We start from the raw sequence: 27981 nt of genomic DNA, 5'->3' as shown, positions 1-27981 counted from the left end.
TGAATGTTAACATTTTTATTTCTTTTATGATGAAGAGAGTACAGAGGGCTGGGGACAGAGGCATCAGAGGAAGAGGAAAGACAGTGTCACCTCTGCAGAAAACACCCCTAAACTGTACACAGAAGAGAAATGGAGTCCCAGGGCCGCCTTTCCCAGCTGGAAAATCGGGACCAATCCAGGTGAGTTTTCCAGTAACTCCCATGGCTACAGGGCATATGCCAGCCTTCCCAGGAGTCCTGGCCATATCTCCAGGTGCCAGGGACTCAAACCCTCTCTTCTATTCCCAAAACAACCTGGCCACTCTTTTTTTTCCCTCTCAAGTTCCTGACTCGAGTCCCATGCTCTGGTCTCTGTCTCCTTCCTTGTACTTGTCTGACTCGAGCCAGATTTGCACGCGTTCCTCTGGTTTCTGCATCACTGTCATTACCATTGTCATACCTCAGAGGTATGCCAACAACCTTCCTCCCACTCAGAAGATTCTTCCAACGCTAGGTCTTTTAGCTCTGCCCCAGACCCTCTTATCTCCCCATTTTACCTCCCTGTCTCCTCCCTCCTGGAGCGCACAGCTCTGCACTTGGACTTCCAGACAAGCCTGGTTTATGTGGAGGGGGAGAGTGGAAGCATATCCCCTCAAGGCTTGCTGAGGACCCTGGGTTTCATCCAAACAGACTGAGCTGCCAAGACTTTCCCTGCCACCCTCTTCAGTTTCTGTCATTCACTCCCCTCCACTGAACCCCTTCATAGACAGCACTCAGCCCCGGGCCTGCCTGCAGCTCATTTGGTAGTAAAAGCCGTAGGGAGGCGGTGACAGGTGCTCCTGGAACCAGGCATTTTTCCGGCTGTGAGCATGCCCACTGTATATGCAGTGTGCAAGAAAGCCATTGTCAGTCACGTGAAACGGTTGCTATGGAACGTGCGGAAAGTGAGAACACGATTTAATTGTGGATTTTATTAGAAGTGTGATACTAGTCAGGAAGGCCCAGAAAGCTGGCGCTGTGGCCACTAACCAGCTCAGGGAGAAGAAAAGAGCAGCAGAAACTGCTTTGGAGCTCCAGCTGACGTGGACCTGTGTGGACATCCTCCGGTCTCCTGGCCCCGTTCCCCTCGCCCAGATTTGGTAGGTGGAAGCTCTAAACATTCGCAAATTCACAGTCATAGTCGGTCATTCGGCACATTATGAACTTCCACTGGCGATCCCTGTGGGGAGAGAGTCAAAAGGCAAGCCAGTGAGGACTATCGCTGCCGAGGGAGAAGCAGTGAACGACTTTTGGAGGATTTAGGAACCGAAGGGGCGCCTAATCTCATGTCGATCTCTACAAAGTCTCTAGAAAACCGACAGGTAATCCATCTGTGAGGTCAATTCTCGACACCTCCTTGGTCAGGGCAGGTCGCACCTTGCAGGTGACTGACAGGTTCCTGGCCACGTGGAGGTCCCGTTTGTCACCCGGGGTCTGCTGGCCACTGCTCTGTCCCATGAGTACCTCCAGGACAAATAGGTGCACAGTTTGGAATAAAAGCATTTATTTAGCATCGTCTCCTTTCCACTGTAAAGAATCTTCTCTTCCATGGGCCATCCATTTGCTCATTTATTCATTTACTAAATGCTTCCCGAGTTCTAGGCTCCACACCATACACTGTGTGTTTCCATTCAGAAAACACCATGATGGGGAAATGAAGTGGGGGGCCCACAACCCTAAACCCCCATAAAGCGAACAAGAAAACGCCCGCCATCCACACACGGCGGAAATTGCATCGCGTATTCGTCCCAGAGGTCAGGCACGCGGATGAAAGGCCATAGCATTGTTCCATTGGGGAAAATGAGGTGTGGTGGGTACATTTCAATGGATGTTCTTTGCTAAGGGCAAGCCTACGTTCTTTGTTCACCCATTTAACTGAGCATTTAACTGCGTATATATACGTATATACTGCGTATATTTTTGAGTGCCTGCGTGGTGCTCTTCTGGCATAATAATACCGCCTAACAGCGATATGACAATTATACCCGCTATTTGCGGAGCAACTTTGGTACACCCAGCGTCACACTGGTGCACGGGTTTGCTCGTTTAACCTTGACAGTGATTCATGGGTTTAAGTGAAGAAGCAGACTCCGAGAAATACGTGCCTTTCCTTAAGATAACTAGGCAGTGATTTCAGATTCCAAGAGTGTTGAACTCAAATCTTCCTCTTTCTCCTGTCCCATGATACCAACTGTAACTACGTGCCCGTAACCCCACCGGAGGACATGGCTGTCACATCCTTTGCAAAGTCCCAACGAAGGGCAAAAATAAAAACCCATTCCATCCGTGGTCACGCAGATCCTTCCAAAGCGCAGCCTGTCGTTTAATCTTACAATTATCCTTCTCCCCTTTCAACCTGCCAGGCTACTTCCCAGTTATCGTGAACAATAACCGATCCCGAGAAGGTCTCCATCCAGCCTCCGATCTGGAAGGTAGTTCTGGGAGATACCTCTGGCCAGCAGCTCTGGGGCGTGCTGCTCAGTGTGAGTCCGGATTTGGAATTCTGAGTCTGTTGTTCCAAGTCATTTGCTTAAAATCACTGGCAGGAGGGTCTCCCAGTTGCTCCCCAAGGGGTTTTTTAGTTGTCACAACTATGGGGGAGGGGAGGTTGCTAGTGCCATCTAGTGATGGGGTCAGGGATGCCGCTAAACATCTGGAATGCCTGGACCGGCGCCTGCAACAGAGAATCATCTGGCCCCAGATATCTACAGCACTCAGGCTGAGCAACTCCATTCCAAGAAGAACCCACTATGATTTGCATATAGAAGGAAAGCCCCTGCCCAGTAGGTCGGTCCTGCCCTGACAATATTTCTCCAAGGAGGTGGCCTTAGCATCTTTCAACAGAGCTGAAGGAACCCACATTGTGGATCTTTAAGCCACTGTTAGCGACAGCAGCAAAATCTCACGGGTACGTTCATAGTAAACAAACGCGTGACACGGTATCTCAGTTTTCCAAGGTCCTGGGTTAATCCCCATAACTGATAAATTTCAAGCCAATGGGAATTGGGTATTTTAACCACCAACATATATGTCTTTTGTAGTGATTTTGGATGGTATTCTTTCCATATTGTAGTCTTTCCTGCCTTCTTAAACATGCAATGCAGAGCTAATTTTCCTGTTGATGTGGAGACGTCACAAGAATACTGAATGCCCTGCTACACTGTTATCCAGTCTGCCCTCTGGGATGGCACAGCCACTGATTTTCACCAGGCTCCCCTGGTTTTTGAGTTCTCAGGTCTTTCCTTTTCTTAAAAATAGTGTGTGTGTGTGTGTGTGTGTGTGTGTGTGTGATGCCATTTGGCGATTTCTTCTCCCTGGTGCAGAGTTTCATTCTAAGCACTATTTTCCCTGATCATTTTTAGACTTTGTGCTTCTAGAAAATAGACAACTAAGCTAGTTTAAAATGCGTCTAAAATAACGATTAATGTGTGAGAAATGAAGGGTTCCCTTATGAATAAACATAAAGGTTCTTTGATGATGGAGCCTGAACCATGTAGGGGGCCTTTTCAGAGCTGCTTAATGTTTGTTCTTTTGTTTTTTGTTTTTTGTTTGTCAAATCCTGGGCCATGTTAAATACGATCACTTCAGTTAGGTGAGATGTCGTTTCATTTAAAAGCATAAATTTCCCCGAAAGGTAAGCCACACTCACATTCATCATAGTCCATTATTGAATGAGTCAATGTAAGTTTTGTTCTGTTTGCAAAACACGTATGGGTGACTTTTTGGGAATTCATATGCTGTGTGAGGCGATTATCACCTGACAGAAAGTCCCTGAATTTATAGGGAAAGTGCTCTCTGAAATCGAGTGAAAGGCAGAGCTTAGAACATCATGGGAGACCTAGCTGGGGTTTTCCTTCTCTGGAGCGGCCTGGAACCCATCATTATTTCAAAGGGTGAGCTGCTCCATGAAATGGTTGATGAGAATATCTCCATTCCCACAGCTGTCCATTGCCCTGGCAACCTCTCCCTTAATTCTAGACCAAGGAGGAAATAAACTAGAGAAAACCCCGGATGGAAGTTCCTACTGACACGGTCCTTGCTGGGGTCCCCAGTTCCTTGGACTCCTAGCCCCTGGGCAGGCTCACCTTTCCACCGCAGAGAAGGTGGTGGTCGCTCCTCGCATATAGTAGTCGTAATTGTAGGAAATCATGTCCATTTCTTCCCCATAGTGGCCTGGATATTCTGTGGTCAGCCTATGCGGGAAGAAGAAAAGTTTAGAGGAAGAAGCACTATCACTACAAAGAAGAGAGGGCATCTGAACATCACGGGAAATCCAAGCCAGAGTTTGATGGCCTCCGGTAAACCTTTCCAGCTGCAGAAAGGTGATGGGCAGTTGCCTCCCACTTCTCATCTTCCTTCTTCTTGCCATTAAACTACACACTGAAAAAGATGTAGATAACTCCTCGGGCCTTGAGGAAATATTAATATCACTAGTAGTCCATTCCAGACAAGTGCACTGGAATTGTGTTTCCAAACTGTGGATTGTGACTTCTTAGTGGATCATGAAATCAACTTACCTGGTTATTTCCAAGTGAGCTTTAAAACATAGGGGCGCTTGGGTGGCTCAGTCGGTTAAGCGTCCCACTTCAGTTCAGGTCATGATCTCGCGGTTCGTGGGTTCGAGCCCCGCGTCGGGCTCTGTGCTGACTCAGCACAGAGGGCTCAGAGCCCAGAGCCTGTTTCAGATTCTGTGTCTCCCTCTCTCTCTCTGCCCCTCCCCCGCTTGCGCCCTGACTCTCCCTCTCTCTCAAAAATAAATAAACATTAAAAAATAAAAATAAAAAAATAAAAAGTAGAATAGGAAATATCAGAGCACATGCTGAAGGTTGTGTACGTGTGTGTAAAAACTTTGTTTCAAATATACTGTATATGTGTGTGTAACTATGATGTACGCCTGGTGTGATAGTTTAGTATGTATTTTTTTACTGTGAGTCATGATTAAAGGGTTTGAAAAATATTAAAATAATATTTAATCCCCACAAAGGTAGTCTTTTCCTTGTCCACTATTGTTTTGTGGCACCTGGAACAGTTCCTTCTATGTAGTAGGTATTCGCTGAATAAATAAATGGCCTTGGGAGAGTCACTTAATCTCAATTTCCCGGTGTAGAGAAGAATGGAGACTACCTTATGAGTTTGTTATTGGAACTAATACTCGTATGTGTGATGTGCAAATGGTAGAAGTTGAGCCATAAGGAGCAATTTGTTTCTTCTTCCTCCTCCTTTTTTCTTCCTTCTCCTCCAAGATTAGGCTGATTCCAGGCCTCCCTAAAAGTAGGTTTGCTGTGGTCCACCCTGGAATAAGTCTAGAACCTCCTGAGGCTCGTAAGGGGATCTTCAGGACCAAACAGGGTCCTTTCAGTGTGAAATGGGTGTGCCAAAGTCTTTATCTGCGTCTCCAAGGCAGTTAGTGAGTGTCAATAATTCCCTCCGATTTGGATTCACCAGGTCATTGTGCGTTATTGTATATCTGTTGATGATCCAAAGACCTTCCATTATGTGGACTTAGTATTGCAATGATTGTCATGAAATCTTGAAAAGACTGATTTATAAACTGGAAGGGCTCGGAGGAGGATCTCAGAGCTTGGCTGCCGCAAGATCAATGGTTAGCTCAGGATAACGTGGGGTTAGCTAGAGCCCCAAAAGCCCGTTCTCGAGGCTCACAATTCGTCTTCACATTATATAGTTGCCCTCCTTCTGAGACTTTTCTCAAGACATAATTATGCTCCATTGGGATGCCAAGCCCAACCCAGGGGGGGTTATATGTGTTTTTGCCTAATGTGTTCATGAAGGAAAATTAGACTCTGCTAATTCAGAAATGTATTCAGTGCTTCTAAAGGGACCCAGAACAGGAACTTCCCTTTCTAATGAAAATGTTAAATGACTCATAAATGGACTTAATAGGGACTCACTTGGATCCCATTGGTTTCTGATCCGCGAGGATTCTAACAAGTGCTAGACTAAAGTTTATCCAAAAAAAAAAAAAAGAGGCATTGGTTGAGAATGTTAATGATGCAAATTAGGATTAAAAGAAATGGGGTAGGAGGTGTTTTCCTTACTTCAGGGAACGTAAAATATTTTCCGGAACTTTGAAACACTCTTTGGATACAATGCATGAAAGCTAAGTGCCACACAGTTTTATATGTGTGAAGGCAGAATCTACATATGGCAATACTCTATTGAGCTAAATCCAATTACTAAAATTATTTGGAAATGACCAGGCTAGATATTTATTTGTTTTTAAATTTTTACTGATCTGACCTCAGATTACTTGGTTAGTTAAACAAATTTGGACTAACGTGGAAAAGAGAGGCTTGCATTAAAAAAAATCACCAAGTTCTAAGCTTCGAAGGGGACAAATGTATCCAATACTTTAACTAGCATTTTCTATTGCTTTATTTTTGGTAGTGATCAGATATAGGTCCCCTGATCAACTGGACAGTTGGTCTCTGTGGGGGACTGCGATCCAGTAAATTTCTAGATTGCCCCAGAGAAGGCGTGCATGCTCATTAGTACATTTCTGTCTCGGTCCCGCTGGGTTTTTGTTTTATTTGATGTTTGGTTCTTGTTATTATTTTGTTCCAAAACTGTGAGATCAAGTTTGGACTCTCTTACCGGACCCTGGATTAACGGGGCCAGGGAAAGAATTTACATATTGATGGAAATTATGCCTGCTCTCTGATGCTAAAAATGTAGAGAAAGAAATGGCCCAAGTCATGAGTGGGAAGTGAACAACCCAAAGACCATCCATAGAGGGAACTACTGTTTCAGTACGATCCAGGATCCTGAGTTTTAGAACCAAATAGATGTGTCGCCATTTTAGTTCTTGATGGTGTTGGGCACATACAACATGTCTTAATAGAGGAAAGCCCCAGCAATACCTTCTATGAGAGAAAAGAAAGAATGTAAACTTTCATAGTTGGACACTGAAACAGGGGCGTGGGGACTTGTCAGGACATCAAGAGAACCTATAAGGAAGCAGAAAAACACTGAAATGGGTAGATTATTGAAGGTCTCTATTGGGATCCTCACATACTCCCTTACACAGAACTGTGTGTGTGTGTGCGCGTGTGTGTATGTGTGTGTGCATTCTTCCTATCACTTTGGATGAATGACTATTGGGGTACACTTTCTCACCCCATGATACCTACCTACATACATAACTACATACATAAATGATACCCCATTTATGCCATCTGCAGGCAAGACAAAGAACTTGACCGAGAACTTGCAAAGTGAGGGAAACTAAGCGAGAACTCGATAACGTAGAACCCCTTTACAACTTCCTGTGTTAGATGGGGTCGAGCGAGATGGAAAGAAATTAAATAACATCTCACTTACGAGCTGAAGAAAACTCAAACTGAAGGGATTTTTAAGATTGATAGAGGATATTCTCATCTAAGATTCTCATCTAAGATTAAAGCCCAGAAATTATCAACAGACCCAACTAGAGTCAAAACAGGGCTGCTGTGGTGTTCGTTACCATTGATGGAGCCACAGCCGACAGATGTCCCTGCTCCTTTTGCTGTGAGAATGGGGCGTATCACAGAGCCAGGCCCAGATATATGTTATCACAGCCATCTCAAAAGAGGGAGTAGAGCTACGATTTAGTTGGATAAAGAGGCTGGTCTTACTGGTTGTTAGAGGTTTGGCTTAGGACTGGGTTTAATAAAGGAAAGGGTTTTAAATCTATTCCTCGGTGGAGAGTGACTCAGTGTAAAACCGTAAGAAAATCCACCTCTCTCATCGATTACGGGGCAGTTGAACCTACAGTCAAACGTCGCAGCCCCAGGATCGGTTTCCCACCCGCCTGATCTGCTGGCGGTGGGGACAACTGGATTATACGACGGCCTCCTGCAGGCTGCTGTCGGGCCGTGTGCCCCACCGATGTGCACACGGACAGCGGGGCCTTGTCTTGTGGCCCCAAGTCAGCGAGGACCACGTCCCCAACCTTATCCCGCTGCATGGGACAGCAGGGGAGCACACACCACAGCCTCCCGAAGGTAAAAGCTGGAAGAACAACCCAGCTTTTACAAATTAACGCGTCAGGATGGGAGCTTCAGCTTCTGTCTAAACAAGAATAAACTGAGGATGTTTTCTGACCTGTTCTTTGGTGAGTAGCCCACGTTCAATCGACATTTTAGAGAAGCTGCTTCTGGTCAGTCCAACCTCTAATCCTGTTTTCCTCCTGTTTCCTCCACTTCCCAATCGGCACCTTATTATTTTATTTTATTTTATTTTATTTTATTTTATTTTATTTATTTGTATTTCATAGTTTGAGAGGGAGGGGGGAGAGAGAGAGAGAGAGAGAGAGCAGGGGAGGGACAGAAAGAGAGGGAGACAGAGAATCCCAAGCAGTCTCCACGCTGTTAGCTCAGAGCCTAATGCTGCGTTCGAACCCGCGAACCGTGGGATCATGACCTGAGCTGAAATCAAGAGTCGGACGCTTAACCAATGGAGCCACCCAGGTGCCTTGCGCACCTGATTTTAAATACCCTCTTCTAATGTCCTGTTACTTGTTGGCCCCACATACGGAGCATTTAATTACAAAAACAAGATCCCATAAATATGTCTTTTTTTCACGATGATGACCAATGCGGTGAACTCCTTAAGGGGACAGTGGGCCCCACAGTGGCGTTAAGGAGAAATTCAGCATTTGTAGAACTGATGTGTTGAGGTTGGCCTACGTTCTACATTCGGCTACAAAGAGTTGTCCCTCTCCGGCAGGCAAATCACGGAGAAGTTTGTTTTTGTTTTTGTTTTTTAAATCAACAATCTGCTCAGGATCAATCCTCTTGCACAAAGCTATTCCAGGCAAGCCAGCAGGCATGAGGATATTTCAGGTTGGACTAATTTGCTAATGGCCTGGCATCTCCAATAGGAGCCTCATCAGAACCTGTCTGAATTATTTGCGCAAAGATGTGCAAAGACCCAAATGCAGTTAGGCGTGAAGGAAAGCACCTGCGAAGGAACAGCCACCTGGCTTCTCCCCCAGAGAGCGGGGGAACTAGCCCCGTGGGGCTGAAGGCCCAGGTCTCTGCCGTCACCCAAGTGCCATCCTCTGTGGAGAGACCTTAGACCCGAAGGGAGGAAAAAAAAGAACCTTGGATGCTCATGTCGACCTTCTCCTGGCGTTTTGGAGATTTAGATCGCAAAAGGTTCAAATATGTAACACAGCACATGGAAATGCGGTTCCAGAGACATCTCTGACTTCAGTCAGAAGAGGAGAACCTCTAAATATTTTCCCAATTGCTCTCTTGGAACTGAATTTCCAGCTCACTGGCCACGCCCAGGGCTGCTCAGCAAACACATTTATTTCCACGCTTCCTGGCTCTCATCAGCCACATTGCATCATGGTCGCCCCGGTCTTCAACACTAAGGGGAACAACTCCGCGTCCCACATCTCTGCCCCAGCTCACATCACCCCCTTCTCTGCTGTTTTCCCTTCCAGAGGCCCCGCCACCTTACTCCCTGGTACTTCGCCCCTGTGGGTCTTAGTTTCTCCTCTGGATTGAGAGAGCTCAGCACTGCGTGCGGAGCCTAGGGCTGGGAGGCAGCTGGACCTGCTTGAAGTAAACAGCGGGCGCACGCTAGGTGCTCAAGGCATAAAGGGTACCGTCGTCATCCTTCCTGGGAACTGAATCCAAGTCTCTAAATGGTAACCTATTTTATATCCATTCACATTCACTGGCTACTGAGGCAAAATTAATGGAAGGAGTGATGGTCTCTAGACTCCAGTAAAGGCAAGCGGACTAGCTAGAATAACGCAACAGATTACGTCTATCGCCGCGAGGCTTGCCTTGTTCTGAGGAGCTACGGGGCCTGGCCTTGGGGTGGCCGACGCTCACTCGCCAACGAGCCACACCTCTGAAATTGCTGCTTTTGAACTTTGAGCCTAGGGTGGGGGTGGTGGGGGGAAACGCATCACTGCCATGCAGGCAGCACATACAATTTCTCAAGTGCAAAACACTGTGAACAGCCGCTCGGGCTGATGAAAGGTGTGACTGATTCTGCTCAGGCTCAGAGCGGCTGTTGTCCCCCTAAAGGAGCGCTTTGGGCCTCAGGCAATGCGAGGCAGCCACTGTTCATAGAGGAAGTGACTAAACTCAATGCGAGTTGCTTTAAAATGGGAGCGGAAGGGAAAAAAAGTGGTTAGAGAGGGAGGGAGCCAAAACATAAGAGACTCTTAAAAACTGAGAACAAACTGAGGGTTTATGGGGGGTGGGAGATGGGCATTGAGGACGGCACCTGTTGGGAAGAGCACTGGGTGTTGTATGGAAACCAATTTGACAATAAATTTTGTATTAAAAAAAAATGCAACATCCGGTCCTATTGTCTCAAAGCGTGGGTGTCTCCACCTCTCTGATACTGGCTCCCAATGGCTCGGAGGAACCAGTGTAGAAGCCGCCTTTCTTCCCAGACTCTGGGCACAGCGCTGAGCAGGGCGGGCGGGGGTGACAGACACAGCAGTGGAGGTGCCTGTGATGTCATTCTTGTCCCTGCCATGACTTCAGGCAAACACCACCCATCTTGTATTGAAATCTGAACCACGAGACCCAGAGTTGAAGGTTCGTTTGATCGAGTGCTCGAGAGTGGGGGCGGAGAAGAGTGTTCTGGTAAGCTGATTTCGTTGTCGTGGACTTGAGCTATCTGGGCATTAAGGAAAATATTCTCTGGCATCACACTCGAGCTTCAGGGAGAGGGGAGCTGGGCAGCAGAGAGTATAATGTGCGAGAGTCATGGGACGTCTGGGTTGGAGAACTGAACATGTCTATATTGATTCTGAGGAAGAACATTATTCTTTGTCCATCCAAACATACTATGCAATGAACGTAATGAAAGGCCACAGGTCTGGAGAAGAACCATGAGAAAAAGGAAATAGATGCTCAATTCAAAACCGTTGGTTCCTGGGACCCATCGTCTACACGTGGCCGGCGTCACCTGCCGATGGGGGACGTTCTGGTACATGGCAGGCAGCAGCTGTAGCTGCTGGGAGCCTGGGGATTATTAACACACAGGCTCCGAGGGGTTGTGGTTCCGTCAGCGACATGTGTTTGTGGTTTGCAGACAACTGGACAAAGATTTTGAATTCTCACATGTAAATAAAGACGTGTAAGATGTACATATGGAACCCATCCAGTGGGGACTGTTTAGTGACAGCGTGTCTGAATCTATCAGAAATTCTCTCTTTTGCTCTACTCTCTAATGAGAAACTTCAGTCTGAAGCGAGAGCAGCACCTCGGTCCGAACTAAACAAATGAATCTCTGGCTCATCTGGGAGGTGGTGGGGTGATTTGTGTGTTTTTTTTTTTCCTCTCCCTGCAAGAGCGGTGCTATTTCTGAATCCTTAAAGGCCTGCACACACAAAGAGGATAGATGCTCATTTAGCGACTTCCAAACAGTGTCGGGCTCAGTGCAGCAGATCGGCTTTCAAAGTGGGAGAGAAAAAACATCCCCCCACACATGCGTCTAGTTCCCGGGGAGGTAATTCAAGCCAGTTTAAGTGACAGAAAGGGAGGCTACAGATTGGAAGGTTATCAACGGTTTTCACTGTGGGAAGGTGTGCGAAAACACTCCTCACCCCGACAGGCTGTTAAAAGGATCAAAGAAAACAATGCGCGTGGAAAAATCCTTTTCAACTCGAAAACGTCATCCTAACAGTGTCAGGTTTCACCACGGTTCCTGTTCCTATGGGCTTGCAACGTTCATCCTAGAAATTGATGAAGGGCCTGTTTTGTGCCAGGCAGTCCTTGGCGAACGAGACCTAATTTTTGCCCTAGAGACTTCATTCAGTTTAGAAAGACATATAATAGAAGGAACGTCATGACTCAGTCAATTTAAAGACATATGATATAAGGAACGTCATGACTCAGGCAATTCAAAGATGCCACTAAGATGTCTAGACAGCCCAGTGGGATAGTGAGTGCGTGTGGCAATCTCACTTTGCAGCTTCTCCAAGTTTTCCTTGGGACAGCCATGGTGGCTCTCGGCTCTGACACCATGCAGTCAGAATAGATGCAGCTAAGCAAAGCATTCCTCGGAGGGGCTTGCCTCCAAGTTGACTTGCCGTGTCTTTCTGAGTCATTCTCTTCACTTTCCCCCCACTGGTTCTGCCAACCCTCTAGGGTGGGGGGGCGGGAGGGGGGACACCGCAGGCGAGGCTCGGGGTGAGTTTTGCCATGGGGCCCTGAACGTCTCTGGCAACTGAAGAAAAGTTGCTCTTCTCCCTTTTCCCGTCTTTAACCCAAGGCGTTTGTTCCTTCGTATCTACGTCCCCGTTCATGAAATTCTTCACATCCTAGCAAGTCGTGGGTTGCATCTAAGGGAACTCAAAGAGTCGTTTCTAAAGTGCATGAGAGGAAGGACATCCAGCCCTTGTGAGGAGCAGGATGGAGGCTGGAACCAGCGCTCCAGTGATCAAGGGAAGTCCGGGGCATCATGAGAAAATTAATGGAATTTTGAGATATAACGATCTGGATGCCTCTGGGGTCTCAGCATTTATTAGTTGGCCAGGAGGCTGGGTCTACACGGTAGCTGGGAGGGTTGAAGGGGACAGATCATAGCTGGTGGCAATACCGGGTATATATTATCTCAGTCCTCACAAAATTAGGGCGGGTGTCCATCCTGCCCAGGGAGGCCTGCTCTGGGCTGACTCCTCTTTACCCCCTCTCTCCTGAACATGCTCCTCTGGGCCACCCGGTGTCCTGCAACCCTGATGGCTCCTTTGGAGCCTAAGGGGAAATCTTGCCAATGTGGTGATGGATTAACTGACTATTAGTTTGTGGCTTGCTCTTTCAGATATTTTATTTGCAATGTAACTGGCTCTGAATGCCTTGCCACAAGGGAGGCGGATTTCATGGTGGGGGTGGCCTCTGTCGGCCGACTCGGGCTGGGAAGATTGGGGAAAGCCCCATTTCTCAGGTCACAGTGGGCAGGCTCCTACCTCCTTCTCTCTCTCAGTGGGGCCCAGTCATCTTTTGGACCCTCATCCTCTCTTTGGAAACAATTCTGGGCATCTGGTTGCCCTTTGCAAAAGCACCTTTGGAGTCAAGGAATTTTTAGGGCTCAAAACAACCTCAAAGATCTTTTGGTGGCTTTCGGGAGTTTAAGGACTCCTGGAAATTCTCTGTAAACTTTTGTTTAAACACGCCGAAGACAGGGTCTATGGCTTTCATGAGATTCTTAAAAACCTCAGAGATCCAGAAAAGATGGCTAGACTTGAGACCCCGTAGAGAAGGAAAGTGACTTTCTAGAGATGTCACAGTGGACGAGGAGGAAGGCTGGGGGAGGAAGGGAGGGAGGGAGAGGACACGTCAGCACAGAGACACAACCTCAAGCTTCTTGTTGCCCCATCAGGGTTTCCACGCTGTGCCACCATGCACGGGCTTTAGGTCCTTGCCTTTGGGACCTGTCACAGTTCTAGCCTATGTCCTAGTCATGCCTGTGCACCTGCCACGGTGGGGTAAGAACTGCTTTATGGAGGCAGCTGTGGGGAGTTGGAGGAAGCCCCTGCTCCATCATATGGAATCTGGATTTTCTAGTCACCATAACTTTGGACAGAAAAATGTTAAGCCTTTGGAACTGCCCATCCTCAGAGCCACGCAGGCATCTGTGGAGGAACTCTGGTTGCAGAAGACAGCATAACCCGCAAGGCTGCCCTTTCTGGCATCACACCACAGAGAGAGAAATCACTTGAGTGAGCCACCCTTCAAATGTTGCCACTTTGGGATCCATTTGTCCAAGGCGGAAATGCCTGGCTTGTTTGCACACCCAGGAACTTGGGACAAGTCCTAGAGGTGACATCCCCATGAAACAGCTGGGTGACTTCGGACAAGTGACTTCCTTGTCCTATCGTTCTGTCTGCTTTCTTTCCTGCCAAAAGAGGGGTGTGGGCGCATTGGGTTGGCGACCTGTAAGGTCCCTCCCTGCTTGGATATTATTCTAGCCTTTTCCTTAATTTTATTTGTTCATTTCCTTCTATATGCTGGCTGTTGCATTCTAAGCTTGTCTGTGACCGCCCAGGCTTATCTGAAGCCAGAAACATGGACCAGAGCACCCCCCAAGCTCCCCTCTGGACTCCAGGCTCCTTCCGCCAGGCTCACCAGCAGGAATATGGACATCTCTTGCTGTAGCGACAGCAGTAAAACTGCCATTCCCGATCCAGCACGGACTCAAAATAGCGGCTCTGGAACCCTGCCACCAGCCCATTATTGGAGCACGTCTGGTACCTGAAGAGAAGAGAACAATCCAAAGTGAACTAACGACAGAGACACCCAAGACCCCGGCTGCCACCGTTACCAAGCCAGGCCATGCTTTGACTGACCTAGATTCCCAACACCGTATTCCATTTGCATGCAAACAGTCAAGACTTCGTTATATTTGTAGAAATCACATTACGCTCACCGTTAAAATTCACATGATTCAGAATCTTTCAGCTGAAGGAAACTTGGGGGAACACTGTTCCCGACAGACTTCTACGAATGTAGAGTTGGATAGAAGAGAGCGTGAATGGATGGAGGCACTTACCCAGGAGTCTTCCTACCTCCCGCTAAACCATAAGCTCTACCTGGTCAGAGCAGATTTGGGTCAGATTTATCCCCAGTGCCCACGGTGGGTCCTGGTATATGGAGGCACCGCCACAGGGTGGTGACAGGCCAACTGGGCCTCAAACTGGGCCTCAAACTCCCTGGACGAGCATTTTTCCTGCCTGAGACGCTGCGTTCTAATTCTTCACAGAAGGCAACCCCTCCTTTCTGGTCCACAGACCCTCCCCTCGACAGCGGGCGTGGTCACCCTTTCCTTGTCGCTGGGCCCTCACTCTGGGGATCGGCCCCTTTTCCCTTCACAGCGCCTTCCTCACTAACTGTTGGTTTTGGACAGTATGTGATCATTTCTTCCTTTGTCCCACCTCCTTTGCCCCACTTCCTCTCTCCCACGCCCCCCCCCCCCCCCCCCCCGCCAATCACACTGGGGCCTGAAGGTTGCCACCTCCAGCTGATATTGAGGACGCTGTTCTCCACCTGGCCACAGAGGGCTCCCCCCGCAAGGGGGGTGGGGGTCGCTCACAAGTCCTTCCAAAATAAGTCTTTAGCTCCTTCGGATTCTCTGCATTCCCCACCCATCCGGCCACGGAGCCTGATCCTTCTCTCAAGTGAGCGGAGCAGGCGGTTATCTCCGCATCCTGGCCTGACAGCTGCTGGAACACAACCCCATTTTCCCAAGTACCGGTACGTTTCCAGAAACGATCACAGATAAAGAATAAGTGCTCCGTGCTGACGGGTGGGAGGGGCTGTGCTGACACACAAACTAGAAAACCATCGGTGGTGACGGGTTTCACGTGATTCTTTGGAAGTGCTAGAAACGATCTTGTGGATCTGACGACACTAGCTATTAAATATATTTCATGGCTCTGATTGGAAAGCTTCTGTCCTTTTGGCTCATCTATTCACGTATCCATTCATGCATCAAATATGCGTGTATGTGGTCATTCATCCACCAGACACACATGGACCCCGGTACTCTTACTCTTGCATCCATCTCCGTGCTTCCGTGTGGAGAGAACTGAGACCTGGGCTTGGTGCTTGGCCAGCCATGCAGATTAGCCTGGGTTGCTGTCCCTGGAACTTGCAACAGGTGCTGGGACCCTAGAGCCCTCAGCTCCAGGAGCTCAGGAACGCAGATGAAAATGCCCTTGACGCGCTAGCCTTCTCTGCCCTACCGTTGCCCACATCTTATGGGAAGCAGTACCCCCTTGGGAAGACGCCTGGCATGTGTTAGAAGCCACGTGATTGGAATGGGCTGCCGGGCTCTGGGGTAGTGGAGTGTCCAAGATGGTCTATGATAGCCTCCCTCATTCTGGCAGTGTGAGTGAGAGCTTTTCAATAGAAAGTGCTAAAAGTTGTCCATGAAGCTTCTGGTGTCTTCTTTCTTACCATCACTACAATTCTGGCTTCCTCAAAAAAAAAAAAAAAAAGAAAAGAAAAAAATGTTCCTTCTCAGAACTGAGCCAGGCTGTGGTTTCCCTGTGGCTGTTGTTCCATTGTTCTGGTTTGTCAGAGGCACTCGGATCACCACAGGGACAGGGTTCCCAGGGTGATCATTTCCCTCGAGTAAAAATTAGCGCGGCAAGAGAAGCTGACCTGAGCCCGTGGAGTCCCGGTGCTGAAGGCATTCCGTGTCCTGTGAATTCTCTGCCGGCGGTCAGCCGGGCAGCTGGCCCCACTGTCCCGCAGGGCAAGTGTGCCTGTCACTCCCTCATTTGCCACCTCAGGAAGGCTGCCCTGTGAAGATCATTTGGACACGACAGGCGCGGGGCGTAAGACCGTGTGGTAAAAGTTAGAGAACCACACAGGGCTCGCCTCTCCTACCTTCTGTCCCATCACCTACACGTGTTGCTAGAGCGAGCCTGCACCGGGGTTTTGGTAGTGCGTGTGGCCAAGCCATGAAACTATTCCTCCCTGAAGTGGATTTTTGTCGGGGTCCATTTTCACTCTCACGTGGCGATTGGCAGAGCAGAAAGGCTAACAGCATGGGATATGCTGCCGGACCAAGTGCTCCAACCACCCCCAGCTGTGTCACCTTGGGTGGGTTTCATAGCCTCCAACAGCCTCGGTTTTCTCATTTGCAAAACGGGCATAATAATCGCACATACTAATGTAGGTTATCGTGAAGACGAAACAACACCACGCAGATAAAATCCTGGCACTTACTAAATGACTTATTATTGACGCTTTCGACGCTTGCTCGGTCATTTATTATTGCCATCATACTTTCATTTCGTCCACTTGACGACTGTTGAGCATACGCAACAAAAGCAGCCTCGGCTCCCCAGTCTCCGGTCAGAGGAAAGCTGGTGGACTCCAGTGCATTCTCTGAGGGTTTGTTTCCCTAAAACAAAGCTCATGGGGGTTGGATGCCTTGGTTGTAGACACACACCCACTTTGGGTTTTTTTTTTTTTAATTTTTTAAAAATATTTATTTGATTTTTGACAGAGAGAGACAGCGCCTGCGCCGGGGAGGGGCAGAGGGAGAGGGAGACGCAGAATCCGAAGCAGGCTCCGGGCTCCAAGCTGTCGGTACAGAGCCCGACGCGGGGCCCGAACTCACGGACCGTGAGACCGTGACCCGAGCCGAAGTTGGTCTCTCAACCGACTGAGCCGCCCAGGTGCCCTGACACACACACCACTTTGTAGTATAGATACTTAGGTCTCACTTATCACCCCCAGTAGAAGGTAAAATCCTTAAGGGACAGCTTGATCTTTAGTTTGAAGTCCCCACAGTGCCTGACACAAGGGGTCTAGCAGATGTTTAACAGAAGAACGAACGAAAGGATGACTGATGACCGAGTTGACTTGGGAGAGCCCATCGCTTAGACCCAGAAAGGACCCTGAAACTCCCCCCCCATGAAATTTCCAGAACCCAAGTGAGTGATCATCTCCCCACATCCACCATCGCCCTCAGGAACCAAGCCTCCTCAGGCTGAGGGTGTCAACTGAATAGAGCTTTGGGCATTCCTCCCCTCCCTCCTGGCAACTTTCGATCTTTTCTGAAAGCACCTTATTTGACAAGAGTCACTTAAACATTTGGCCACAAGCTGCAGAATCACAAACACGGAGCAGGCAGGGGAGAAGAAGGGTGAGGGTGGCTGTAGAGGGGAGGGGTGCGGGGGAGCAGGGGAGGGCTGGCATGGCTCGAGTGATTCAAACCAGTCGTTAACATTGGTTAGTGATGAGGGCGCCTGGGTGGCTCAGTCAGTTGAGCGTCCTGCTCTTGACTTTGGCTCCAGCCACGATCCCAGGGTCATGGGGTTGAGCCCTGCATCAGGCTCTGTGCGGACAGCGGGGAGCCTTGTTGGGACTCTCTCTTCCCTCTCTCTCTACCTGCTCGTGTGCTCTCTCTCTTGCAAAATAAATAAACATTAAGAAAAGGAGGTGGTTGGTGATGAAAAGACACAACAGAGGCTCTGCTCCCCTTTCCGGCACCTGTGCGATGCTCCTGAAGGGGCCTATGGGAGGATAAGGACCCAAGCCCGTAGGCTTCTGGGTGGCTTATGACGGGACCCCATGGAAGCCCTGGGCCCAGATTCCCTGAGAACCTCGGGGTGCCCTGCTTCAGAAGCTGTCTATTCCCCACGTCGGAAGGCAGCCTTTCCTTCTCACCAACCCCGTGAAGGCCGGAGGCTCGGTTTTGTCTCACAACCTGGATCATCGTTGGCCCGGCTCCCCCTGACGGGAGAAACTTTCCAGAAGGTAGACTAGGAGGCAGTTACTTAGTCCCCCCCTTACGATCCTCAGGGAGGAACCTTCTCTGGGAAGTGGCCTTTGGAAAATGGCTTGTCTCGGGCCTGTTGCCCCGAAAGCAGAGACAGTATCTGCCTGTATCTGCCACCGTCCAACAAAGAAGCATGCAGGGGAAGAGCTTTTGCTGAGGTCTGCGCCTGTCCTGTCCTTACCAGGCCGTGCGGAGCCTCACCCAAGTCACCGTGAGGACCGAATGAAAGAACGCCTGCAAAAGTCTTGGCCAAGACAGAAACCGGAAAAGCCGGTGTTGGGGAGACTGTGTGAGACACGGTGACCCGGCCTCCTTCACTCTGCCAAACTTCTCCCCCAACCCGGCTTGAGGAGGGCTCAAGTCCCCCCAAGAGAGACTCGGTATTTTGGAGTGAAGCCTCGATTCCCGCTAATTCTCTTTTCCCCAGAATAATCCTTTGGGTTCCTCTAAGGCATTTATAACAGAGTTCACAGTGCTTTAGAATGTTTCTTAAGTCTTTCAACAGACCCTCATCAGAACTTCCTCTGTGCCTGGTGCTATCCTCGGTCTTTCAGAGGGCTGTGCTGGGAAGCACTCACTGTGGAAATTCAGACAGTGGGGAGAAGAAGGGGGTTGACATTAAAGGCAGAGAAGAAAAATGAGAGACCAGGTGGGGACCTTGGGACAGGGAAGCGGCCAGGGGCAGAGACGAACCCAGTTTAGGGGCAAAGTGTGACAGTGCAGAGTTTTTGGAGGTCATTGCTGCACCGCTGAGTACTGGGCCGCCTGCCACAATGGTGGAGACGCGAACTACCTATTTAAATAATGTCGAGCTGTCCGCGGGCTGTTCTCTGCCTGCTTGAGTCTGGGGAAGAGTTCTGTCGTCTTCTCTGTCCCGGTTTCATGTCTGCTGGCCTGTCTGCCAGGTTTCCAGATGGGGAAGCACGAATGGCCTGCTGAACAGCTTTTCTGGATAAAAAGACACAGGCCAGGACCGAGGGAGAAAGACAGATTCTCCCCACAATACAAACTCCTGCCCCGTTTTGGAAAAACACAAGAAGTCAAGGCTACCCCGAAGGCCTCTGAGAAGATGCAGATGAGCTTCTATGATGGATTTATGGCCCGAGATCAGCTATGGCCTGGGAATAATTTCAGGTCACGTGGGGACTGCAGGCTCAGCCCCGGGAGACCTTGAACATCAATTATCGCAATGTTTGTTGACCAGGAGATCTAACGCTACCTCCAGGTCTAACTGAAAATGTGACAAATATTCAAGACGCTCGTAATGTACATTTAAATATTCATAGATCAGAACCGAATTCCATGTTCCTAAAACAAAATGGTACGTACCCATCAGGGGTCTTTGTAAGCCAGCGATTTATATTTCAGTGTCAGCTTTCCAATTCACTGTGTGAAACTGAGTTTCGGTTTCTACAGAGTAGTCGTAAGAGTAAAAAGAAGCGACCTTTGCCGGGGGCTTTCCATGTGCCAGCCGTTGTGCTCAGCACTGTCTCTGTGTTCGTTATTTCAATCACCCAAACAATCCTGTGAAATGGCTTGAATAACCAGTCCCCCCCCTTCCCCCCCACCACTCGAATTTGGTACACAAGGATACTCAGGTTGGGAGAGGTTAAGTGATTCCCCCAAGGAATGCCTACACAGCCAGGAATGCCTACAATATTATCGAATGTACTTATCACAACAATTCTAGGGGGTTGTCTTTGTAGAGGTAGAAACTGGGTCTTGGAACGTGGACATGATTTGCGTCAGCAGTGGGGAAGGGGGCAGCGTTTTAAGAATGGTCCTGTTTGGGGGCGTCTGGGTGGCTCAGTCGGTTAAGCGTCCGACTTCAGCTCAGGTCACGATCTCGCGGTCCGTGAGTTCGAGCCCCGCGTCGGGCTCTGGGCTGATGGCTCAGAGCCTGGAGCCTGCTTCTGATTCTGTGTCTCCCTCTCTCTCTGCCCCTCCCCCGTTCATGCTCTGTCTCTCTCTGTCTCAAAAATAAATAAACGTTAAAAAAAAAAAAAAAAAAGAATGGTCCTGTTTGACTCCAAAAATTACCTCTCCACTGTTTCAAAGAAACACACACGCGGACGCACAGAAGAAGCAATCCTAAGTCTGTGGGTCAGACTTATTTACTGGGAAAATTCTGTCTGACAAGTACCCCGGCAGGAGCAAACCCCCTACCGGAGGAGGGAAGTTTTGCCATCCTGATCAGCCCAACCAAGAGCCAAGTTCACAGAACTCAAGGTTTCCCCCAGACGATTGATTCCAAGTACGGAGAGGAACGACCTTGATGGAAAGTTGGCAAGAATCCTGGATCTGCCATAACCCTCCTCCCACACTTGCCTCCTTGCCTCCAGAAGTCATTCTTCGGTGGATGGGATATCATCACCAGCCCAGCACTCACCACGGCTCCATCCAAGCACAAAAACAATGCCGACCTTTCACATCCGCCGTCAGCGCTGTGGCATCAGACTGTCTGGCTTGGGCCCCCCCTCTGCTACTCATCAGCTCGGAGCCGGCAAGTCTCCCAACGCTCTGAGCTACAGTCTCTCATCTGCGAAACTGGGAAATAGTAAGGCCTGCCTCCCAGTATTACCGTGAGGAACAAGTAAGATTAGATAGACCATGAGGAAGCCAAGGGGGTACGTAGACTATATATCATTTGTCTTCAGGTTCCCGGAGTCTGGCAAAGTTTGTGATGATGAGCATTTGGTAGTGAATGAATGAGCAAAGGAACGTATAAATGGGGAATGTTTATAAACTCCAAAGCATCACATAAATTAGGCCAAGGGTAATAGCTCCTATGCCGAATGTATTTCTGGCTCTCTTGGCCTTTATTCCTCTTATACAAAGCAAGGAGACTGCTGTGGATTATTCTCCAGATCCCTCCCAGCTCCGAGCTTCTTCGACTCTGTTGCCGTTTCCTCATAAACTCCCGGTACATACCCTACTAGCCTGCATCGTGGTTTTCAAATATCTTTTTAGTTTGAAATAGATGCAGATTTACAGAGGAGTTGTTCCCTTGACCTTATCTCTCAGAACTCCGGTGCCTTGATGAACACCAAGGAAGTGACATCAGTACAGCCCTAACGTCCGGACTTCACTTGGAATTTCGCCGGTTTTCACACTAATGCCCTTCTGCTGTTCCGAGATCCAGCCTGGAATCCATATGGTACTGGGGCTCTGTGGCTTTTGAGATAAAGAGCTCACTACTGTATTTTCTTTTCTTTTCTTTTTTTTTTTTTGAAGCTTATGGGGATGTTAACATTTGGGGGGGGTGGGAGAGTGGAAGCTAGAAAAGAATTTATCTTAAGGTAAGTGTGTCAGCCATCCTTTGTATGTTTTAGAGAACTTTGGGAAATCTCAAAAGACCATCCTGCAGGGCTGCAAAGGCACCTCGTCACAGTGAGACGTGAACAATAAAGTTGGGCCCTATATTACGGACAGTGGAATACCGAGACTCAAAAATGGAAACCAAATGGCGTCCCCTTAGGGAAAATCCGCAGGCTTCTTTGGTGAGGGCGGTGGGAACACCGGCTGGAATAGGGACTGCCCAAGCCACTAACGAGTCAGATTTAGTCTTGCATACGTATTTAGTGGGCCTGCTTTGCACAAGCCTTATCCACGGCGCTGGAGAATATTCTACGCAGCATTGAATAAGATGAAGTCCCTACATTTGCGAAGCCTGTTTTCAAGGAGACGAGCAATATACAAATACACATTGGTTAATGACAGGTGCACCACCGCAAACATAAAGCAGGTTGGGGAGTGGAGGGTGAGAAACAGGAGTTTAGAGACGGTGGTCTGAGGAAGGATCTCTGAGGAGGCGGGCGCTGTGTGTCCTGAGTGCTCAGAACCACAGATCAGGAGGGCTTGCCCCGTACTACCCAGAGCCCTGGTCTCCATTAGAATTGGAACACTGAGATTATGGAAAAAACTGAGTTTCTGCCCACCAGTCCCAGGTTCAGACTGACGTGGGTGCTCCCACAGCTCTGTGGGAAAGTTATCCTTTCTCCTCTTCTCCATCACGTGGCTTGTCGTTCACGAACGGTTCGTTTTGCTTTGAATTCCCTTGCCTTTGGAGGCGCGTTGAGTAAGAAATTGAACTTGAATACGTTGAAATTGTCAGCTCTGATGGAAGCAGCCATTGCAAAAGGTCTTCCTGAGGTCCTTTGAAGTCCAGGGGAGGGGAGTGGAGGAAGAAAGCAGGTGCCAATAAACACAATGCTGTTCCTCTGAATGCAGGCTCCACGCAAAGGTGGCTTGTTCAAACCCAGCCTCAGCAGATTCCAGAATCTCTGAACCTTTACTGACCACCCAGGATGTGCCGGGCATCTGTTTACATTTAGATTTGGAGTTCCCGTATACACGTAGGGTTCCTCTACAGATTTTTCCCTGCACCCCTATTGCGAAGCGGGTGTTACACCTTTCTTTCTTTCTAGAATGAATGCGCAGGACCACAGGGCCGGCAGATGATAGAAACAGGAGCTGTGAATCAGGGGTTTCCTGACTCTAAGACCAAAGCTCTTTCCACCGCATAACAGCTCAGCCTGACTAGAAAATTCCAACTTCATCTTGTTCCGCCCAGGACCGACATGTCCTACAATTTGTGCTGTGTCAATTTAGAGAAGATTCCCTGGGAACAACACAGCCATGCCCTGAAACAGCAAAATGCCACGCTTGGGCTCTACCTACGTAGAGCCTCCTGGTGGTCATTAGTTGGGGAGCCAGGATCCACACACCAGAATCTGGCACTATGGTTTCTACAGAGAAATCACAGCAAACAGCAGTGTTACGAGCCGCTCAGCCACGGTTGGAGCACCTTTCAAATCTGTGCTCTTATTAGCAAGCGTCTTTATTTTTTTTTACTTATTTTTTTATTATTATTATTTTTTAGCAAGCGTCTTTAGTAGATCTTATGTATTGTTGTCATACCTGTGCTCGAGATTCCTCCTGCCTCTTAAAATAAACCGGCAAGCTGAGTCAGTTATATAAGGCGGCCAAATTGCTTTTGGATACTAGCCCTTTATCCGATATGTCATTTGCAAATATCTTCTCCCGTTCTGTCGGTTGCCTTTTAGTTTCGTTGACTGTTTCCTTTGCAGTGCGGAAGCTTTTTATCTTGGTGAGGTCCCAACAGTTCATTTTTGGTTTTCATTCCCTTGCCTTTGGAGACGTGTCGAGTTAAGAAATTGCTGTGGTTTCTATATACAACGGAATACTACTTGGCAACGAGAAAGAATGAAATCTGGCCATTTGTAGCAACGTGGATGGAACTGGAAAGTATTACGCTAAGTGAAGTAAGTCAGGCAGAGAAAGACAGATACCATATGTTTTCACTCATAGGTGGATCCTGAGAAACTTAACGGAAGACCATGGGGGAGGGGAAGAAGGGGGGAAAAGTTACAGAGAGGGAGGGAGGCAAACCACAAGAGACTCTTAAATGCTGAGAACAAACTGAGGGTGGATGGGGGGCGGGGGAGAGGGGAAAGTGGGTGATGGGCATTGAGGGCATCTGTCGGGATGAGCAATGGGTGTTGTATGGAAACCATTCTGACAATAAGTTATATTTAATATACATATATATAAAAAAAAGGCAGCCAAATTGCGCAAAACCATCAACGACTCTTTCCCCAGAGCAGATTACACGCTTGCAGCCCGTGGGAAGACGTAACTGCCCCTCAGCCTACAAACAAATCCCTTCCTTTCAGAGTTTTCACTGACAATGAAGTCTCAACTCGAGGCAATAATCATCTAAAAACATGCCTCTGGGGTAATTGGTGTTGGTCCTGGGGCAGCCGAGGTTTACCGTAAAGGGGCTGTTTTTCATGGTTGTGCATTTTTAACTCTGTGATTAGCTGAGTAGCAAGCTGGCAAGTTTAAAACTAAACATCATTTGCTTCCTCTGCCTAGCAGGGATAAACACAAGGATCAACAGAATGCCAGAAAAATCCAAGTGCATTTTCAGGGCCAAACGGAGCGTGGGGTGCTGGAGATGTGGATTCTTCTGGGATCATGTAGCGGGGCCACTCATTTTCCAGATGAGGTGGGAACCCAGAGAGTTGAACCACTGGTCCAAGGCCACATGGTCTTTAGAGCCCGGATCCAAACCCAAGCCTTCTGACTCAGAGCCCAGGGCTTTTCCTTTGGGGTGAGGAAATCATCTCCGAGTGCCGTTTTACTCTGTCTCTAAAAGGGAGGATTAGAAAGGGGACCCATCCATATCACGGCCCCCCAGATGGAAGGACCAGGTGGAAGTATAAATGGGTTGGTCCTGAGCTCCAGGCCAGGCACTGGGACCTGCTTCAGGACTTTGAGGTGAGGCTACATTCTGAGTTGGCCGCCTACCAGAAGGAGTTTGGGCTAATTAAATCTGCTCACCGGAGGCAGTGGGGTAGACGGGGAAGGCCGGATGAAGGGCCCCACTTGCAGCTACTTGTGGGACCCTCTCCCCATCCCTTCCACAGGCTGGCGGAACCCCTCGTCAGTCATGGGTACCGAGCTGGTCCCCCGTCCTCCAGGGCCGGGCTTGTGCTCTGACCTTTGCAGATCCCATCCTCCCAGGATGAAGAACTGCCTTGAGTCCAGCCCTGGTCCCCCAGCTGAGCCAATGGCCCCCACTGGGCGGGGGCAGCGGGCTCTCAAATAGCTCATCACCGGACCACGCACATCCACTTTGGAGTTAAGATCCAAATCCTGGCTCTAGCACTTTCCGGCTGAGGAAACACCTGGGTCTCTAGACCACAGTGTGTCTGCCTATAAAATGACTTAGAGATTTGTTTTGAGCACTAATGAGGTAATCCATACAAAGCACTCAGCATGGTGCCAGCCCCGCAGAAGCACTCAATAAACGGTGGCTGTTTTTACCACTCAGAGGTCCCTTCTCTTGCCTGGCTCCTCCGCGGGTCACTGTCTTTGCCTCTTGGCCTCTCATCATGGTTCTGTCTGTTGACCGAGCGATCCCCCAGAGTTTGACCACCCCAACCCCCTCTATGCCACATGCCTGCTGGAACCTTCATAGAGCCCTGCCTTACAGCAGCCTCCCAGCTGGGCATCCTCCTCCCTGGACCTGCCTCCCCTAGGGCTGCCCTCCCCTCCCAACCTCCCAGGGCTCCCCTCCCCCTTCCCACCCACCCCCCTCCAGGGTTCCTGCCCCCAATCCAGGCTGAATGAATAACCAGCCTAGCCGTCAGTAGTACTGGGATGGGCTCCTGACCAAGTACTGGGGCTGGGACGGTCACACCCCACAGCGAATCACAGACTTGGACCGTGTCCATGCCATTGACTGTGGCGGAGCCCCGTCAGGCAAAGAACAGCCCTTCTCCCCCAACAGTTTTCCGTAAACTATTTTACGGCGGTGAAACCCACTTTCGGCTCGGGCAGAGAGAAGGGGCTCAGTATTTATAGTTGAGAGAGCACATCTTCTCAGGGCGACGGAGAGGTTTTTCATTTCGCTTCTCTTTGCCTACATTCCTCTGCCCCCCCCCCCCCATTCGCTTGCTCTCAGTTCATGTTTCTCAAACAGTCTGTGGGGAGGGGCCAGTCATTTCTTGTCCCCCGACAACCGTGCGCCAGTCCTTTGGTGAAACACTAAAAATAAATTGCTGCGAAACGAAAACGCCGTCCGGACACCACAACGACGTTGGTTGTGGGCTCTAAAGTGTCTTCAAGACTGCCAATTTCCGTACTCCTCTGGTCTGCAGGCTGGGAACCTTCTCGCAGACCCAAAGCAGTCCCTGGACCAGATTACGAGGAGGGCGGCCTCTGGAAGGAGCAGAGGCGCGGGGGAGCCCGTCTGCACTCCCCATCCTGGGTCTCTGTCGTCTGATGTCGCCGCTGGGCAGCGGCCCGCCCTCCCCCCCCTCCCCGGAGAAAGCACTCCTGGCCTAGTCCTTGGAGGCTGTGGTCAAGCCGATGCCGGGGGACAGATGTGCCACCAAGCCCCCGCCCGAGAGCCCAGGCCGCCCTTACCACTCCATTCCAGCTCTGTTGATTTCCTCCCACCAGCACTCTGTGGGCTCCCCGAGGTTCTGGGGTGTGGGCATGCAGGCATAGTTCCATTGTCTGTCCGAGCCTTCTTTCTTGTTGAAGATGCTCCTCACGGCCACCACCACCTGCCCGTGGGGACACTGGTAGCTGAAGCCTTGCCGGTTCAGGTTGACCCACCCGTCATCGCTGTAGTCATGGTACTGTTGGTAGGGGTACCCGTAGTCACCATACTGGCCCCAGGCCACGGTGACCAGGGCCAGCAGCACCCACAGCCGAGCGAGTTCCATGCCGCCCGGGCTTCTGGCAAAAAACGTCACCCTAGGTCTGCGGGGCTGACCGTTTTATACAGCTGCCGCCGACATGTGGCTTCCAGATGTGGGAGAGCAGGTTCCAAGTGCACTGTGTCATTGCTGAAGCAAAACCTCAGCGTGGAGAGCCCGGGCCATGAGTCCGTCCAGCTCGTTTTAAGGTGGAATGCTAGGAAAATGTAAGGAACATACAAATGAAAGGAACTCCCTGGAGAAAGACCCACCCTGCGGGGAGATTATAAAGGCAAATGGCTTCACGCCCCTTAGAGGCGGTCACCTGAGACCGCAGGGTGTCTGCCCCTCGTCTCTCAGGACCTCACCTCCCTCTGCTCCCCTCCCCCAGCAAACCCCCTGATTCGTTCCCCCAACTAGCCTTCCAGGACCCCACGGGTACCCGGAGTGATTTCAAAACACCAAAATAGTAGGGATGAAGGGACGGAGTCATTTAGATTTCTGCAAGGCCAGATGCCCGGTTTCTTTGAAGTTCCCAGCCCAGTGTCTTTTGACCTTGAGTGTGTGCATGTCGTGCCAGTTTGCAAGGCTGCTCTGTGAATTAGTAAGTCGCTCATGGAAGTGCTGGGGGCCCTGGGAAGCAAAGGTAGGCACCGTCTCTGCACTTGAGCAACCCCCTGAGCTGCTGAAATTGGACCACCCCCCCCCTCCCATCTACAAGCTGTGCTCTGCTCTCCAGTCTTAAAGAATTTAATCCGAATCATTTGAACTCATCCTTCAGTGTTTTTCCTCCACGTTGGGGGTTTTCTTTGTATTGAAGTATAATGTACATACAATAAAATTCATCTTTTAAAATGTTTAGCATACGGTCATTTAGCCCACACTATAACTGAGATGTAGAACGGGTGCATCAGCCCCCGAATCCCTTTTAGACCCCCTCGGTGATCAAATCTTCCCCCATACCCTGTTCCTGGTAATCCCTGATCTACTTTCTGTCACTATATTGTTGAGATTTCCAGAATGTCCAGTAAATGGAATCATACATAGTCTTTTGTGTCTGACTCCTTTGCCTTAGAATAATGCTTTCTAGATTAATCCCTGCGGTTGCGTGTGTCAATAGTTCAGCTCCTTGTACTGTTGAGTGGTGTTCTATGTTATGGCTGTACCACAGGTACAGCTGAAAGACATTTGGAGGGTTTTTTCCCCCCAGTTTTTGGTAATTGTGAAAAAAGCTGCTATAAATATTCACATACAGATGTTTTGTGTGAACTTTGGTTACAAAATTTGTGTGAACACATTTTTTTTTAAATTTTTTAAAAGTTTATTCATTTTTGAGAGACTGAGACAGAGCGTGAGAGGGGGTGGGGGGGCGGGCGGCAGAGAAAGAGGGAGACACAGAATCCGAAGCAGGTTCTGGGCTCTGAGCTGTCAGCACAGAGCCCGACGTGGGGCTCGAACTCACA

At 49.3% G+C, this 27981-nt stretch overlaps 1 protein-coding gene across 1 annotated transcript; it reads right to left on the bottom strand.

The window, feature by feature from the left end:
* DPT (dermatopontin) lies at nt 1-26611 on the bottom strand. The gene is made up of 4 exons (XM_027046194.2): nt 26241-26611; nt 14117-14242; nt 4103-4210; nt 1-1197 (listed from the first exon to the last, which is right to left on the bottom strand). The coding sequence occupies exons 1-4, from the start codon at nt 26543-26545 to the stop codon at nt 1131-1133; spliced, it is 606 nt and encodes a 201-aa protein (XP_026901995.1). The 5' UTR covers nt 26546-26611; the 3' UTR covers nt 1-1130.
* Nucleotides 26612-27981: the final 1370 nt, after the last annotated feature.

Source organism: Acinonyx jubatus, chromosome E4 (assembly GCF_027475565.1).
Source record: "Acinonyx jubatus isolate Ajub_Pintada_27869175 chromosome E4, VMU_Ajub_asm_v1.0, whole genome shotgun sequence".
Lineage (NCBI taxonomy): Eukaryota > Metazoa > Chordata > Mammalia > Carnivora > Felidae > Acinonyx > Acinonyx jubatus.
This window is presented reverse-complemented; position numbering and strand designations above follow the sequence as displayed.

What these genes read in the sequence shown, in the direction of transcription:
- DPT (XM_027046194.2), bottom strand. Translation starts at nt 26,545, where the DNA reads ATGGAACTCGCTCGGCTGTGGGTGCTGCTGGCCCTGGTCACCGTGGCC. An exon ending in AACAGAGCTGGAATGGAGTG is followed by an intron (nt 14,243 to 26,240) that starts GTAAGGGCGGCC and finishes TCTTCTCTTCAG; the next exon opens with GTACCAGACGTGCTCCAATA. An exon ending in AGATGTCCATATTCCTGCTG is followed by an intron (nt 4,211 to 14,116) that starts GTGAGCCTGGCG and finishes CTTCCCGCATAG; the next exon opens with GCTGACCACAGAATATCCAG.